General features: G+C 38.9%; 1 protein-coding gene across 1 annotated transcript; it reads right to left on the bottom strand.

Annotated features, from left to right (window-relative positions):
* Nucleotides 1–315: 315 nt before the first annotated feature.
* LOC134041949 (plasminogen-like) lies at nucleotides 316–14947 on the bottom strand. Its single transcript, XM_062489015.1, has 14 exons — nucleotides 14899–14947; nucleotides 11919–12054; nucleotides 11186–11292; nucleotides 10003–10117; nucleotides 8658–8821; nucleotides 7962–8091; nucleotides 7720–7838; nucleotides 6097–6259; nucleotides 5111–5241; nucleotides 4116–4275; nucleotides 2451–2641; nucleotides 1660–1678; nucleotides 1322–1331; nucleotides 316–474 (listed from the first exon to the last, which is right to left on the bottom strand). The coding sequence occupies exons 1-14, from the start codon at nucleotides 14945–14947 to the stop codon at nucleotides 316–318; spliced, it is 1653 nt and encodes a 550-aa protein (XP_062344999.1).
* Nucleotides 14948–16756: the final 1809 nt, after the last annotated feature.

The raw sequence follows: 16756 nt of genomic DNA, 5'->3' as shown, positions 1-16756 counted from the left end.
TTGTGTCAACTAGTGTCAACTAGTGAACTTTAATTCCTGGATTTAAGTATTTGGGGTGTAACAGGGGTGAAGTAGGAGCCTTACAGCTTCTGTCACATGCAGCCATGGCTGACTCACACAGGTACAACACGGTTACTCTGACAGACAGTAGCAATTGGTCAGCGTGGCTCTTGCTTTGCAATAGCTGCTTAGTGGTATTTATTCAGGATTCCTATGAATTATTACATAATTTTTAAAACCAGTTGTAAAACCATGCTTGGAATATTGTTTCTGACACAGGGACTCCTTTCCAGAAAAATTGGCCTGCATCCAGATTCAGTGGGAAGCCACTGCATTCTTGATCCAAGAAAGAAAACCAGGAATTTGGATAAATCCAGGCTTTGATGGCTGGGTATAGTCCAGTCCCCAAGAGGTGGCTCGATATTGAACAAATCTGTCCTTCTCTTGGCAGACCAGAGGTCCTCCAACTTCAGCCTAGGGAGAAAAAGAGAGTATAAAGCAACTCCTCTAGTAATGGGGACACTAGGCATGCAAAACAGCAAAATACTGGCAGGAATGATATTGTAGATCCAAAGGCTTTAAAATGTGACTGACACAAGGACTGTAGAGAGAGAAAGTGTTTTATTAGACTTGCTGGAATAAAAAAATTGGGGGAGGGGGGAGGAGGGGGTGACCCCTTGTCTCAAAGCATACAGGCCAAGCTTGATCTGGACAAAAATAATTTAACTGTTTTAATGCTGTCAAAACATTAACCTTAAAATGCAGATGTAGCAGGATATGAATACATAAGTCTGATGATTTTTTACTCTATCAATGAACATACTGCCCACAGTCTCTAAGTCCAGGCCATGTAATACAGGCTTTGCTTCAGGTGAGTGGGATATTCACAACACTGGGCTACTATGAGTAAGATATTACCCTACAGAATTTTCCTGCAATTCTTGTTGACTGTGTGAGTTAAGAAAAAAATGTGTATATCTTAATTCTTAGGTTTCATGCAGGAATGTTGAGCTTCTGAAACTTTTTGTGAACCCTGAAAGTCCAAATTATATGCATTTACCTGCTTATAGTCAAAGTTAGATTATTCTTACCCCACAGTTATCTATTCTTCTCAAAGTAAATTCACCACAAAATTAATGATATTTAACACTTCTATTCATAAATTCAGCCTGATTATATATTCATATCAAGGAACTTCAGGCTAAACATTTTCTGTAACATATTGCAAATATCTGGAAAGACTTTAGGTTTTTTTGCTAAATTGGTATCAGTAGGCACTTTCAAGAGCAACTTTTGTTTCCAAGGACATTGCTACAGGTACTCTTTTTCTGCTGCATATAAGAGCACAAAATTCAGTTTAGGAATGTGTCCTTGGTTCAACCCTGGCACCTTCCTTTGCAAAATAAGTAACTCATGCAAAGCTGCGCTATACTTTATTAATGTCATACCACTTTGACCAATGTGGACTAATAATTAAGGAAGTAATAAAACAGGACAGAGCGAAACCTCATTTATCTAATTTTGCAAAACAAAGCTGCCTGTGCACAATACAAGCTGAGGTCACCCTCCTGAAGCATAAAGCAAAACTCAAGTGACATTTTTATTATTATAACAGCCACCCATTTCAATAGCACACAGCTAGAGAAATACTAGAAATACCTGTTCTCCTCTTGTTCAACTAAAAGAAAAAGACATCATTCAGAATGCATTGCAAAATGACATAGGCTACAGGACATATACTAACATAATGCAGCAGTACAGATCTGAAAGCTGTGGGAGGGATGGAAGTGTTACACTGCAGGCTTAGTCAGTGTCCTGGTTTTGGCTTAGAGTTAATTTTCATTTTGGTAGCTGGTACAGTGCCGTGTTTTAGGTATAGTATCAGAATAACAATTTTAACACACTGATATTTTGGTTGTTGTTGTAAGTACTGCTTACTCAAACTCAAAGACTTTCCAGTTTGCCCTTCTCTACCAGTGAGGAGTTGCACAAGAAGCTGGGCAGAACATGGGCGGGACAGCTGACCTGGACTGGCCACAGGGATATTCCATCCCATAGAACAACATGCTTATTACATACATGGAGCCACTAATTGCTGCTCAGAGACCAGCTGGGCATTGGTCAGCAATTGTATTGTGTGTCACTTTTGTTCCTTGGGTTTCATACCTCTCTCATGATTTTGTTACAATTATTATTACTATTACTATTATTATTATTATAGTTATTGTACATAATTTTGTTTCAACTATTAAACCATTCTTATCTCATGAGTTTTACTTCTTTAAAATTCTCCTCCCCACCAAAGAAGGGATGGGGGAATGAGTGAACAGCTGCATGGTACTTAGTTTCTGGCTGTGGTTAAACCATGACACTCAAGAATAATTTTGATAGGTTGCTATTTCCTTTACCCAAAGACTCTACGGGAGGTGATGCTTATAGCCAGCTGTTACCAGATGTGGTGGGTGTAGTCTGGCCAGTGTTTTGTTCCATCATTCCAGGGAAGACATTCAGTGCAGGCTCTTGTGTTTGATCATCACACCTCTTGAGATTGCAGTACTCCCATATCGTGTTGGGGTCAGTGGTGAAACACCACGGGCTGCTGTCACCATCTGGGTTTCTACAATAGTTGAATCTCAAATCCCTGCACAAATACAGTCAAGAGTTGTGCTGCATAAGATTGAAAATAAGCTTAGGAATATATTGACAAAACTATGTATTATGTACATCTACTATGTACAAAAAGATAGATTTACTGTTGGTTTTACTTATAGCCAGATAGCCTATTACCAGCAAACAAATCTGTGGTTGTGATACTAGTGAAGAGTTGTATTTCACATAGGAGTCTTGAATATGTTTATGCATAAGGAAACAATTCAACTACTGGCTTATACTCTGGCTGTAATATTACAATGTATATTTAAATTGCCCCATAAGGCAATTATTTTAATTTACAAGTAGGTGTGTGTAAGCATACACAATTGTGAGAATGTATGAATTAGTAATAAATATGCAGGAAGATTCATACTATTGGAGGTAACTTAGGCTTTTCCAAATTTTTTTTAAATGTCAAAAGGTTCCTTCTCATATTCAGAATGGCAAACAAATGCTTAAGCAATTGATCCCTTCTTACACCCCCAAAACCCCATTTCTACTGACTTCAGTGGGACCACTTCCATGTCTGTGCTTGCTGGGGCATGGGGGAGTAGAATTTCTCTTTGCAATAATGTGCAGAGTTGCAGTATTTCCCTGTCCTGAATCACAGCACAGTCTCAGAATAAAAAAGAACTGAAATGCTTTTTCTCTGAATATGACAGAACACACGAATTCCACACTTTTCCAGCTTGATTTCAATTTTTAAAAATGCTTTTGAAAGTTGCCATCCCCTCTGAGGCTGTTCCAGTTTTTTGATGCCAAAATATAACTGAAAATCTCAAATTATTTAGGATGACAGCATAAAAAGGGCAAAGCATTAGAAAAGTATGAAGCTTCCTGCTCATAATCCACTAAGCATGATGGATTTCCTCACAATTGCTCCTGTAATTGTAATCCCATTGCTCTCCTTCCCTTACTGAAAACTGGCACATTAGTGATTTTGACTGTCAGTGATCCAGTCATTCCTGGTCCAATTTTGTTAATCTGAAGAAGATAAATCAAGGGGAAATTTCAGTGTATGCAATTTTGGGTGCCTGATTCCATATGCAAAGAGCATTTATTTGGTATTTCTAAGCATGACATATCTGACTTCATGTTTTGTACCATAAGTGCTGTGTCCTTCCCAGATTAAATCATTAGATAGGCCACATGAAAAGGTCTCAAATTCATAAACAAAACACATATTTCAGTAGATGCCTTGTCTCTGGACAAAAATCTCCTGGTGTTGGTTGCAGACAATCAGATTTAAGAGTAGGGGACACAGCTGTCTTTTACTCAAAATTTAGACAACAAGAAAATACAACTCTTACAAATAAGACTAACAGAAAACATTTCAGTACCTTAGAAAAGTTCTCTTTTATCGATATATTCCCTAGCAGTGTGTTAAAGCATAGCTATGCAAAGATAATATGACCAGCAATAGTTATTGCCAGAGAGAGCAAGAGAAGGTGAGGTAAACATACGCGTCCGGGAATCTGTCCGGGGTTTTTATGTGCGTGTGTGGGAACATGGAGCTCCAGGCCTGGCACTGCTTTCCTGATACAGTGACAGAAGTTGTGCCACGATAACTCTGGCCTTTGCCTCGGTAGCACTCTTCTGTTAGGGGAACTTGTGCAGGCACATCTGCAGCGAACAACAGAAACTGGTCTTTGGCATCGTAATGTTAATATTGTTACTGAGCAGGCACAAGAAAGCCTCAAACACACAGGATGACAAAAATGAATGATTCGTTTATGCAGACAGTATCCAGTGAAGTCATCACACCTGCAGCAGAAGGGCATTTCCAAAGACACTGAGAAAACTCACAGTTTTAACATCTTATGTTAGATGATTTTCAGTGCAGGGTTTACCAGTTAGTTTCATTTTGGGCACAAGTGAACATGTGAGAATTAAAGATAAGAGAGTTCTCATGCAAAATCCTCAAAGATGAGATACTTGTGATTTTGCCCATGATATTTCTCAAACAGACATTATGTTAAATTTCAATCTTTCTATTATCCTTTTTCTTGTGCTAAGACTTACTTGTTAATTTTGTGCTTAAATGACTTAATATTTCAATGTGATTTTTAATTACGTTGAAAGCTCTTGTCCTCATTTATGGCTAATTTCCAAAAATAGAAGTTACTTTTATTCAGAATTTTTTCATCTCTTTAAACCTTTTCAGTTTTCAATAAACTTTCTATAATTGGCCTACCTTTGGGAAGAAAGGAATATAAAAACATAAATATCTTTGATTGCGTAATTCGTCTGTTGAGTCAGCTCGTGATTTGCATCTTTCACTGTATTTCCCTAATAACTGAAAGTTTAATATTTGGCAGATTTTGCAACATGCCAGGCAGACAAACATTAAGAATGACAAAGTGACTGAAAAAAAAAGATTGAATACATTTACAATATGAAACAATAAATCTTTCACTGTTTTAAAGTCCTTATCTCAAGTACAGTCCACTATTCATACCAGCAATCCCTTGTTCTGTCCTGTCACAGGGAGGAATTGTGCAATATTCCCATCTAATGCTGCTGTTCGTGGTGTAGCACCAAGGCTTCTTCTCTCCATCAGGGTTTCTACAGTAGTTTTCCTCTAAACCCCTTAAAACAGGAGACAGGAACACTGCTTTAAACCACTCATAGAAATTGTTGTGTGCATGACTATTAACAACTACTGCACATGGAATTCAACTCAGTGGTGTATTTATTCTTTTTTGGAGATTGATCAACTCATGTACCCCTCCTTTGGGACTAATCCATGGTCTTCGACTTCACAGTCTAAATGCTGAAGATAGAGTAAGAACTTTTCCAATGCTTACACTTTCTGCTCTTGTTGTTGAGGTCAAGATGCAGCAGTAAGATCTGACTTCTAAGCAGAAGGCACCCTGAGATTATAGTAAGAACCAGGCAAGGCTGGATGTAACATCCTGGAAGTGTGTACATAGGAGCACTGGTGCATGCTGCTCTCTGCCCTGTGAGAGTGGACAGGGTTTCACCTCCCTAGGAAAACTTGCAGGATCAAACTACAGAGATATAAGCCAGGTCAGTCCCAATTCTTCCTGCACATCAGTAATGCTCTTCAAACACAGTTCCTCTGACCTTGGAGCACAAGAATGCATTGGAGTATGTTGTCCTTGGAGCATCACTCTTCAGAAGAGTAATGCATTGAATATGTCCCAAAACACAGCCAAGGGATTCTTAACATAAAAGTAGTGAAGTAAGTATATCTCTGTTGTGGGATGTGGAGGAGACAAGTGAGAAAAACACGTGAGAATAAACAAAGAGGCAGAAAAAATTGAAGAGCAAGACCTGAACAGAAGTAATGAGCACTGAGAAACATCGAGAATTACAACTTAACAACATAAATGAGGAAAACCTGTCCTCCTCTTGCCTCTACATCTCGATTGATAGGGAATAACAGTTTCGTATTTGTTAGAATGATGAGGCTCAGCTTACTTGCAGGGATATCTGTCAGGAATCCAGCCATGTTTGTGAGGAACCTGTGTGTTCCATTGTTGACAGGCATTTCCTGATTCAGTGGTGGCAATCCTTCCTCGATAGTTTTCACCTTTCCCTGAAAGGCACTGGGAGTCTAGGCCAGAGACTGGTGGGGGTGTAGCTGTAACAGAAAAAGAAAAGAAAGAAAAGGAGAGGGCAGGGGAGGGGAGAAAAATACTGGTAAATAGTGCTTTCAAAAATATATAAATGCCTTTGTTTCTGTAATGTTGAAGATTTTTTTTTTCTTTCAGCAGAGGTTACACTGTTTAAACGCCATGTCAAAATAAAAGAAGACATTTTTATGGGCCTCCCGACTGCCAGATGGATATCCTGTGTCTGCTCTTTTACAGCAGCCAGTAAATAACTTTGCTGGGTTGAGCCAGACTCTGTGCCTACTGTCCCCTGAGAGCAGAAACAGGAAAGGCAGTAAGTAGTCTTGTACAGTCTTGTAAACCCAAGTGAGATGGAGTACAGTAATATAACACATGCAGGTAGCATGGAAGGGCAGAAAGGACCAAGAAGAAATTGTGAGAGAAAGCAGAGCAGCCTTTGGAGCTGAGCCTCTGGAGTCAGTGAAGTAGGAAAGAAGGACAGAAGGAATAGTGAAAGAAAGAAAGAAAGAAAGTGAAATGGTCTGCCATGTGGGGAACAGCAAAGAAAATAAGAGTAATGATCAGAGGCATGAGCCTCCAGGGCGCAAATGGAAAATGAATTTACAGCACGTACCTATAATATACAGAATTTCCCAAGGACATGAGTTTGACCCTAAAAGGTCATATGTTCCTTAAATTTTAGTTTTAAGCACAGGATGGAAATGCTATGGTAACTGTAAAAATTTATCATATGAAAATCTATAAATAATTATTCTGACATCTGTAATTAAGCATGCTGAAGAGAACTACATCTAGCAAACACACACCACTGCTTAGGGCACTGGCAGATGCAGATACATAAGAAAGCTATCTCTAGATATATCTAAATTATATATCTATATTTTTTTTTTTGTTGAAGTGCAATCCACTTCTACAATTGGGAGTGTTACCTCTTAATTCAGTGCCTTGGAAATATCCAGATTTAGTGTGCTCAGCTTAATGGGTTAAGCTAGCTCACTGATAAGTCAGGTTTTTCTCCTAAGGCCTGAACTTGTTTCTCAGGATTCATCCCTTGCTTAGAAAAAGGCAATGCTGGCTGTGCAGATCAGACCCAGGTAAAATATCACAGTATGGCCACATGGTAATTTAGATGATTTCCATGAGTTGGCAGATCAGCAGTGAACTACCACCTGATTCAACCTTAATGCCTTGCCTCCCAGGTAAGTTGAAAAGTGAAGTGCTTAAAGGCAAATTATGTTTTCCCATAACATCTTTGACCGTATCACATCTGGTGACACCTTCATCCTCACTGACCATACATCATTTTACATAATAGAAGTTTAATGAGTGATTTTGCTTATTAATGTGCACTTTCCCTGGCTCACAGAGATACCTCTAGGTTACTCAGAACTGTGGTTTCTTGTCTTCCCCCTCCCTGCATAATTTTAATAAGCTATCCTCTGAAGTGATCTCAAGAAATCAAACTCACTGCAACGAGGAATGTTGCAGTATTCCCAGCGTTTATTTGGGTTGGTAGTGAAACACCAGGGCCGAAGTTCACCATCAGGATTGCGGCAGTAATTCATCTTCAGATCCTTTTCTGGATAGCTGTACATTGAAAGTGAAGGAGAAACTTATGAGTCAGCAACAGCCATGTGCAGCAATGAGGCTGTCTGCAGGCAGGATCTCCCAGGCTCTGTGGGAATGAGTTCAGTTCTGAGTGTCACTCACTGTTTCAAGATAAATCCATGCATATGAGGCTCTTGTACATCCCAACGTTGGCACTCAAATCCAGACTCTGTTCTTGAAACTTCTCCATGGTAATCCTCACCATTACACTGCATGCACTCCCCTATGGGTCCTAGGCAGAAGGAAAACAAAGCAAGGAATGCTCCAGCCTATTAATGGAAGATTATGCTGAAAGGATAAGTGTGGTTTGCTCCAGCTAACAATGAAGGGAAATCAGAAGACCTTGCATTACAGCCTAGTCAAATTAATAATGCTTCAGGAATAGGTTTCATTTGCAGGGAGGAATTTGTCACGTATCTGTATGTACTGTTGGCAATGGGAGTTCAGTGTGGGTCACAGCACTTGGGTCAGTCTTTACTCTGGTTACAATTAAATAATAAATCACTGGTGTAAGAGCAATATAGTCTTTAACCAGATTATTGCAGTTCTCTGCCAGTAGAGGCAAAAGTAACAAGACAGATAAAGATAAAGCAAACAATATCAGCAAATGATTAAAAAAATTTAGTTCTTCCATATTTGCAAAATAAATTTGATAACTCAAGCCAATTAGGAAAACAACCTCTCTGCTGAGAACTTCTTAAATTCTAATTTGAAAAAAAACTGTAGAAATAAAGCACAAAAAAGTAGCAGGAATAATATTACCTACTTGAACATCCTTTCTCTGTAAAGTAAACATACCTTCTCCAGTGTGAGTGATCTGGTCCTCACACTCTGGGATGGCACAGTAATCAAATCTCACATCAGGATCTGTTGTGTAACACCAGGGTCCACTTTCATCTGCATCAGGGTTTCTGCAGTAATTTTCTTCCAATCCTGCATTGGGGTATTTTTCAGGTGTATAACTGTAGAAGTATGAAAACTCTATTTTAATGCCAGTACTTTAGTGGTGCAGAAGGGAAATGTCCAGCTCACTCAGCTAGCTGTGAATTTTATTCATTCACAGTAAAAATGAGAGATACAGATTTCCCATTGTAAGCCATAAACGAAAATTGAAAAATCATTCCTAACTGCAATTATTAGTAACTTCCTCCTTAGCCCCAGCTGCCAGTAAGAAGTGAGCTTACAGGCTGTAAGGACAATGACACTCTCAAAGGAAAATTGTTGTCTTTAATATGTGCATCCAGTTGATCTAAATAGCTTACTACAACCTGTGGCTCTGTCATGTGTTTGTCTTAATGGAACTACTTTAAAAGTTGTGTTTTTCTAGAAATTATTCACCAAACACAACTAGGTCTCACAGAGATCTGAACCAAGTGATGCTAAGCTTCTTCCTATGGTAATCTTCCCAGAGAAGACTAAATTACTATATTACTTTTAAATTCTCTGGATAAGTGTATCTGAGTATTTAATTAGAATAACAAAATTTTTTTTTTTTTTTAATAAAACTTCAACATAGATCAGAGAAAACAGGACCTCTGCTTTCCCACTTGCTTCACTGAGCCCAATGGCAGCTTGCCCTGAGAAGACTCTACCTAGTCAAATCCATTTGGCCCTTGGATACTTTTCTCAATATTTTTTCTTTTTCTTTTTCTTTTTCTTTTTCTTTTTCTTTTTCTTTTTCTTTTTCTTTTTCTTTTTCTTTTTCTTTTTCTTTTTCTTTTTCTTTTTCTTTTTCTTTTTCTTTTTCTTTTTCCTTTCCTTTTTTCTCTGTCTGTATGGCCTGGAGTTGGACAGATATCACTCCATACAGAGGAGAGTAATTATGACCCCTCAGTTACCAATAACAAAAATCTTCACCGTGTTGAGAAAAGGAGCATTTAATTTGCTTTAGACACCTGACATTTAGACACAACTTCTTTAGCTTTCCTTATCCAGATCATTGCAGTTCTCTGCCAGTAGAGTAAAAAGTAACAAGAGAGATGAAGATAAAGCTGTTTTTAAAAGTCACCTGACAGAAGGATTTGATAACTTGCACTATAAATACATATATATACACATACATATATATATATGTATATATATGAATATGAGGAAACTTTGAAAAGGTTCAAAACAACAGAAAGAAATGTAAATAGAGACATACTTTGGTTTGTGGGGCATTTTTTCTGCCCACTTCTGGCATGGAATACCCCTCTGAGTCTTGGCTTCTGTTCCTCTGTAGTCTGTCCCAATCCCTCTTCTACACTGCATGAGGTAAACTGAAATGGAATCAAATTTCTTAATTCAGTGGTGTTATAACATTCATTTACTGGTACTGACAACCTGCAGATGTACCTGAAGCTCATCTGTACATGATGAACCATGTTTTACTTATGCTTTGAACCTCTTGTGTCTGCAAACATTCTATTATGTATTTTAAAATAAATTAGTTATAGCTATTAGGCATCTAAAGAGAAAAAATTCTGAAGCATTGTTATAAAGCTATAAAATGAAGTCAAGAGAACAGCTATATCAAGTTTGTGATATGCAAAAAAACCAACAAAAGCATGCTTATATTATCATAATACTGGGAGAAACAGGAATGTCTTTCACCATCATCTGGAGGTTCTTGGCAAGGCATTATTCATAAGCACATTTGTAGTGTGAGTGTCATTCTTCCAGCTACCCCTTTGAGCCAGGAAATACTTAGTTATCAAAATACATGTCACGTAAGTGGCCCCCAAACCTTTGATTCATCTTAGCCTCAGGCTGTCCCAGGTATTTTTCTAGTGGGATTCCAAGACAGAGAATGCAAATCATGTTGATGGTGCTTTTATTGGCAACATGCACTGAAAAATCTCCAGTTATTGAGGGCAGTGATCTTGATTTCCCCTTCCTTTTCCCCTTTCTTGTTTGCACAAGAAGAATCTTCCCAAACCTCAAAATATAAAATTAAAATGTTAGAGCAAGGACAGGAGACCAATTTGCTAGGAAAAAATTGGTTCCTCCTAAATTATTTTATCCTGTCTAAATAGTAAAGCTGGACACATCTGACACCCGGGGAGAGGAGGCAAAGACTATATAATTGGGTCTGGCAGGAAGACAAGAAGTAACTTTCCAGTTAAAATGGCACATGGAGACCACCATGGAATGTGATCTTGGCCTTGATATTTGATCCTTCTTGAACAGCATTTTTAGTAATGTGTCTTCTTTCTGTTTGGTCCCCAAATTCTCTATTAGTTTTCTGCCCTATACAGGAATTTGCTCCAGCACTGCAGCAAAGAACAGAAGGAAGCCATTAGAATAGGCTTGTTTAGTAAATATGTAGCATCTTACTGTACACATACTTATCTTCTCATAAAGAGCTGTGTCCGTGCTGCTGAATGCCACGGTCATTTTAGCATTTTCAGCCAGTGTTAAACACTCTAGCTTTTTCCTGGTGAATAGGAAAGCCCTGTTGAAATTTAGAAGGAAGTAATATTGACATAGGAAGAAATATCTTAAATTAAATTCAAACTATTCAACTCATAATTATTTTTCTATAAATTATTAATTTGCTTGCACTGTCTTATATTCATTCTTATCTTTCAGACACTGCAATCAATATATTAGACACTAAGAGGTTAGCATTATCTACTACTCTCAAGTGGCTCACTTATTCAGGATATATGACTACATGAATAAATTATTGTGTGGGGAACTAGAAACTGCGTTGGCAAAACATTAGCAACAGCATCCTGTCTGCTCAGGTTAGTGTCTGTCCCTACAATGAATTAGAAACCTTGCACTCTTGTGAAACAAAACAGCATCCAGCTAAAGAGGCTCAAACAGTTCTTCATGTAATGTTGGATAAGAAGAGGAACTTGAACATTTACTATAAAATGAGTAGTGTGTTGTAAATCCACTCTTTACTTGATCTTGTAATTTATGGGTGGAGATAAGTCACAAGCTAAAGGCACAGGGATGGGAGACCCTGCTCTAGGCAGAGCTGCGGCAGAATGGGGATGGTTCTGAGTAGGAATGTATCATTGATATGCAGACACCCACAATGGCACAGTTTTAAAATTCAACAGAAATTACCTGCAGGTAAAATTTCTTTCAGCTTCACATTTGCCTGCACATTCTTTTTCATTATTTGTCTTGTAAAACTGTTTGTTTCGAGTAAATATCCAAACACCGTCTGTTCTTAAATAGGCATCCAGTATATCTCCTTTCACTAGAATGGAAGGAAAGGAATCAGACATTGCAAATGAGAATTCTGCAGTTAAGATCTTGGGGTTTCAGTCCCATTTTCCATGTAGCTTGGACAGATGAAAACACAATTTATTTTGCATGATTCTGGGTAGAAGATTATAAACTGTTGAGGTAATTTCTGTCTCCTAACAGAATCACAGCTGAATGACTGCAACACGTCATGGGAGAAAGAGGAAGAAGAAAGATGTAGAGCCAGTTCTGATTACAGTTATGCATGAGTTTGAAGCTAAAAGCAAAAAATGTGAAACAAGAGTGAGGGGGATCAGAGAGAGAGACTAAACGGTGTCAACACCAACCTGACAAAGATGAAGGGAAGTGATACCCATATCAAGGTTTTGAAGAAGCAGGGATTAGGTAGATGGGAGATTATGACCTGTCATATGGATTGTGCAATCCCTGCAGCTTCATTGGTCTCTGCCTAGTTGTTTGTCCCAAGATGTCCTGCCCTAGAGCAAGAAACTTCAGTCACAAAATTACTGTATAGCCTTTTACAATGCTACACAAACCATTGTTTTATTGCAATGGGTTGAGCAGACTTAGTAATGAAATTGGCAGCCTGCATCTCTGTTGCAACAAATGAACTCAAGGTTTTAAATTAGTAAATCAGCCAGTATCATTAGATGTGAAAGCTACATATGCATAAGATTTATATTATGTACCTGCTAAAACATCTAACACACCTCTAAAATACTTTTGCTCACAATGAAGTTTACCATCTAATTGATTTTCTTCTTTTTATGTCTAAAAAGATTCTGTGTTTCTGTTCCTACTTTCCACAGGAGTTTATTTCCATCTCCAGCATCAGGTTACAATGTTGCATAAGTGATATGGTTTAATTATTTCACTTTTTCAATGTAGATTATTATTGACAGATACAGGAAGTTCATAATTCTGTACAGCATGCTCACAGGTAATGTTGTGAATCTTTCATTTATGCACTCATATTAGTGGCTGAATTCAGTGCAATATCACTCCAGCGTTACCAATTCCCATGACATGTGGGCCATTCATCACCTACCTATGTATGACAGAGATTCATACAAAATAAAATATATTTGGGCCACTAAAGAAAGTAAGGTTATTAACTACCTGACGCATTTTCTGTGTCTCTTTACAGAGTTGGCTCAATGCTATAAAACCTGAATCCTGCATGTCTTAAGAAATCCCTGACACTGAGGCTTCCCATATCTAGTCCTACTGTTACACCAGGACTATGCAGAGCACCAGTAGCCTAGCCTACTAACTTCTCCTGATGGATTCAGTAAACAAGTGCTTCCTTTTCTGTTTTTTTTCTTAAGTTAACTGAGGCCACTGTTCCAGGGAACTAGAAAAAGAAAATACTCCTGTTCAAACTTTATTTACTCATCTTAAAACTCTGTGTTTCTTCAAAGAGTTTTACTTTAGATACTATTCCTTTTCAGTAACTATAAGGAAAAAAAATTATTACACTTGGATTAAGAATGAATACATGAGAATTTGGATGACATGCACAAGCTAAAAGGCAACTTATATTGGCAGAAATTTAGATAATAGAAAAGAAAAGGTGATGCTGGCTGCCTGAAAAACACTGCAAAGTGTAAAAATAAAATAATATAAGAAAATAATATAAGAGATTTGAAATGTATCAGGGAATATATTAGTCTGACTAAAATCTATATAAACCCAGATATTGCCCAGGATAATTGAACAGAATATTCAAATATATGTGAACAAACAAATGTCTTTATTTCCATAAGCATCTTTCCAGATTTGACCAGTACTAACCCAGAAGGCATAAAAATTGGCTCTAAGGCAGTTATGGACCATCATTTTTGAGCAAGTCAGCTAGAGTTGATAACAATGAACAAATAAAACCCCCCACTTTCTCAGTTGTCTTTTATAACTTGGTACAATCATACAACGATGTCCCTGGTATGCTGACCTTAAGTGTCTGAACTACTAAAAACTCATAAAAACTGTACTGATACATATTTATCAGTACTTTTAAAAAGTCATTTAAGTGCCATGCAATTATATATAATTTCAAAATAAAAGAGAGTATGGTATCTGATTGAAATCTGTTTGAAATATGTACTACACATGGAATATTTATTTACAGAATTTGTAGATAACCTAGAAATCCATATATTACCATCAGTGGAACACCTATCTTCTTTCAAAGTTGTAAGAAAGAATTCTGGCATATTCCTGGAAAAAGTGATCTAGGTTACTGGGGAGTAAATTTCTACCTACTCCCTCCAGAAAACAAGGGAAAACATTTTATTGTGTTTGACAACAGAAGATGTGAAATTGCTGGAATATAAAGGAGCCTGTTAATTTTTAATTTTGTTTTAAATATTCCATTTCAAGGCTTTAAAACTCCTATCATAAGGGATGAAAATCAGTATCACTGTGCTTAACAGTGCTTGGCAATAAACACAGCTTTACCTTTAGCATTTGATCGAAAGCCTGCTGAAATTAGAGATAACTTCTCACTGGCCACTATGGCTTTTGTACAAGCCTTTGACAGGCTGCATCCCAAGGGTGCCCCTATCTCTGGACATGGGAAATATTTGCTTGGGGCCATTAGTTGCCCACGCAGACAGCAAGGCTGCTAATCTTCTGGTGTTGCTAATGAACACAACCCTGGGGCAGCCGTAGCTCTCGATTTACTCAACAGCAGCTCTTTCTGACCAGCAAGGCCCAAACCCATCATTGTCCGGAAAATGAGTGACACATTTACTTAGGGACCTCCCCTCACCACATGGAGTTTCCTAGTGTTTGGCCTCAGTCTCACCTAGGCAAGCAGAAGGCAAAGGACTCTTACCTGAGCTGAGCAAGAAAAGAAAGAGAAAGGCAGCTTTGCTAATCCCCATTTTGGCCCAGCTGGCGGGTGCTGGAAGTTGTGTATGTTGGTGCACAAAGTTTTATTGACTCACACTGGAGTGAGGCAGCATCAAACAAATAAGGCAGGAAGATTAAGTTAATCATTCTCCCGTGCTGTGTCCACCTTGCCATCAAAACAACCAATCAAACCAACCTTGAATTGGATGGATTACCAAATCAGGCTCAATAATTTCTACTGGATACTGGGAAATGTGAAGGCACTTCTTTTGTGAGAGGACATGTTTGTGTGTTTTTGGTTTTGTTTTTGTTTTTATCAGATTGCTTGGCATCACTTTGTTAAGGTAAAGACGAGGATCACAGTGGTGGGAAGTATGGGAACAAGACACAATCCACACACCTAATTCTATATCGTCCTGGGATTCAGCTTTAGGTCCCAATAGTATTTCCAATCAGAGACTTGGACTGATTTAGATTAGAACTGCTGCTGATTTATGCTCCTATGTGAGTCAGTTCCCCAAAATAGACCCTGATAATGCTAACTCTGTATCAGAATTGTTTTTAACAGCCTCCAATGCTTTTTCTGGAGGAAAGAAAATTACTTCCCTCAGCTTTTTTCCATTTCTGGTTTAGTTTCTGTTGTTCATGACTTGGGAGGCATTATTTACTTTGGTTCAGTGTATGATGTGCTTTGACCTCCAGGCAAAGCTGCTGATACCTCAAGTCTCCCCATACCTCAGGGTGTATGCAGGGTGCTCCATGCATTTCAGGAACATCTGTCACATCTGTCAACCCCATGGGGCTCAGCTAAGGCAGGCCGGGCATTCCTAGCCATAGTGCCTTCAGGAGTTTCTACTGGTTTGCCTGGCCAGCCAGGGTAGCCTTTAGCAGGGATTGGGAGGGCAGAGGAGAGCGACAGCTGGGAGGAAGGTGGGAGTCCTGCATATTCCCTTCTGTGCTGGCAATCACTTGGGGTAGAGGCAGTGGTCAAAAGGTACATGCCTCCAGGGTACCGCTAGGAAATGCACCTGGGGCTGCTGAGGAGGCAGTGGCCCTTTTGTGGGCTTTTTGCCTCAGCTTTGTCAGACTGCAGAGAGCTCTTAGTAGGTAACCAATGTGTAACCTGCTGTGAGAATAATCAGGAGTGACACTAGTAGGAAAACAAGTCTTTGTTTCGTAACTGTTTTGTGGTGAGTTGTGTCTATATGCCAACACATCCACAGCTCATCTGCATCCTAACCTACACAGTCTGTTTTTGAACATATCATTCAACCTGTATTGTATCTGGGAGAAGGATATTCCTACAGGGATGTTCCTACAAGGCTTCAGAAAATCGGTGGTTGAACAGAGAAAAGAAGCCAAAATTTCCATGAAGACACTCATGGTGGAAGCTATCACCAGTCACTTCTGCTTGGCCAGCCAGTAGGTCTGTACCCTCCAACCAGCATGTCAGCACATGCATAGATGAATCCTGGGGGCACATGGCTGTGGAAGAGCCAGGCTGTCCTCATGGAAGCTGGGAGCAACTCACAGAGATATTATGGGGACATGAATGGAAGGAGCAGGAGTAGAGGACCCTTTTGGGGGAGGCGGGTAGAAGGGCATGCAGGACCTGAAAATTTCCCAGTTTAATACAGCAGAGAAGTGGGGTCACCAAGAGATCCAGTGGGACATGATGAGCAGGGATATGAGCTATGGGGACCCAAGCCTTGCTTTTTCTGTCATTGACAGCACTGCCTGCTCTGTTCTCAGATAGCAAATGCCATAGACTACAGATGCAGAAGTCTGAAACCACTGTAGATCTGCTAGCAAGTAGTCTTTTCTCTTGCATTTCATTTATA

This window comes from Cinclus cinclus, chromosome 3 (genome assembly GCF_963662255.1).
Source record: "Cinclus cinclus chromosome 3, bCinCin1.1, whole genome shotgun sequence".
In the NCBI taxonomy this organism is placed as follows: Eukaryota; Metazoa; Chordata; class Aves; order Passeriformes; family Cinclidae; genus Cinclus; species Cinclus cinclus.
This window is presented reverse-complemented; position numbering and strand designations above follow the sequence as displayed.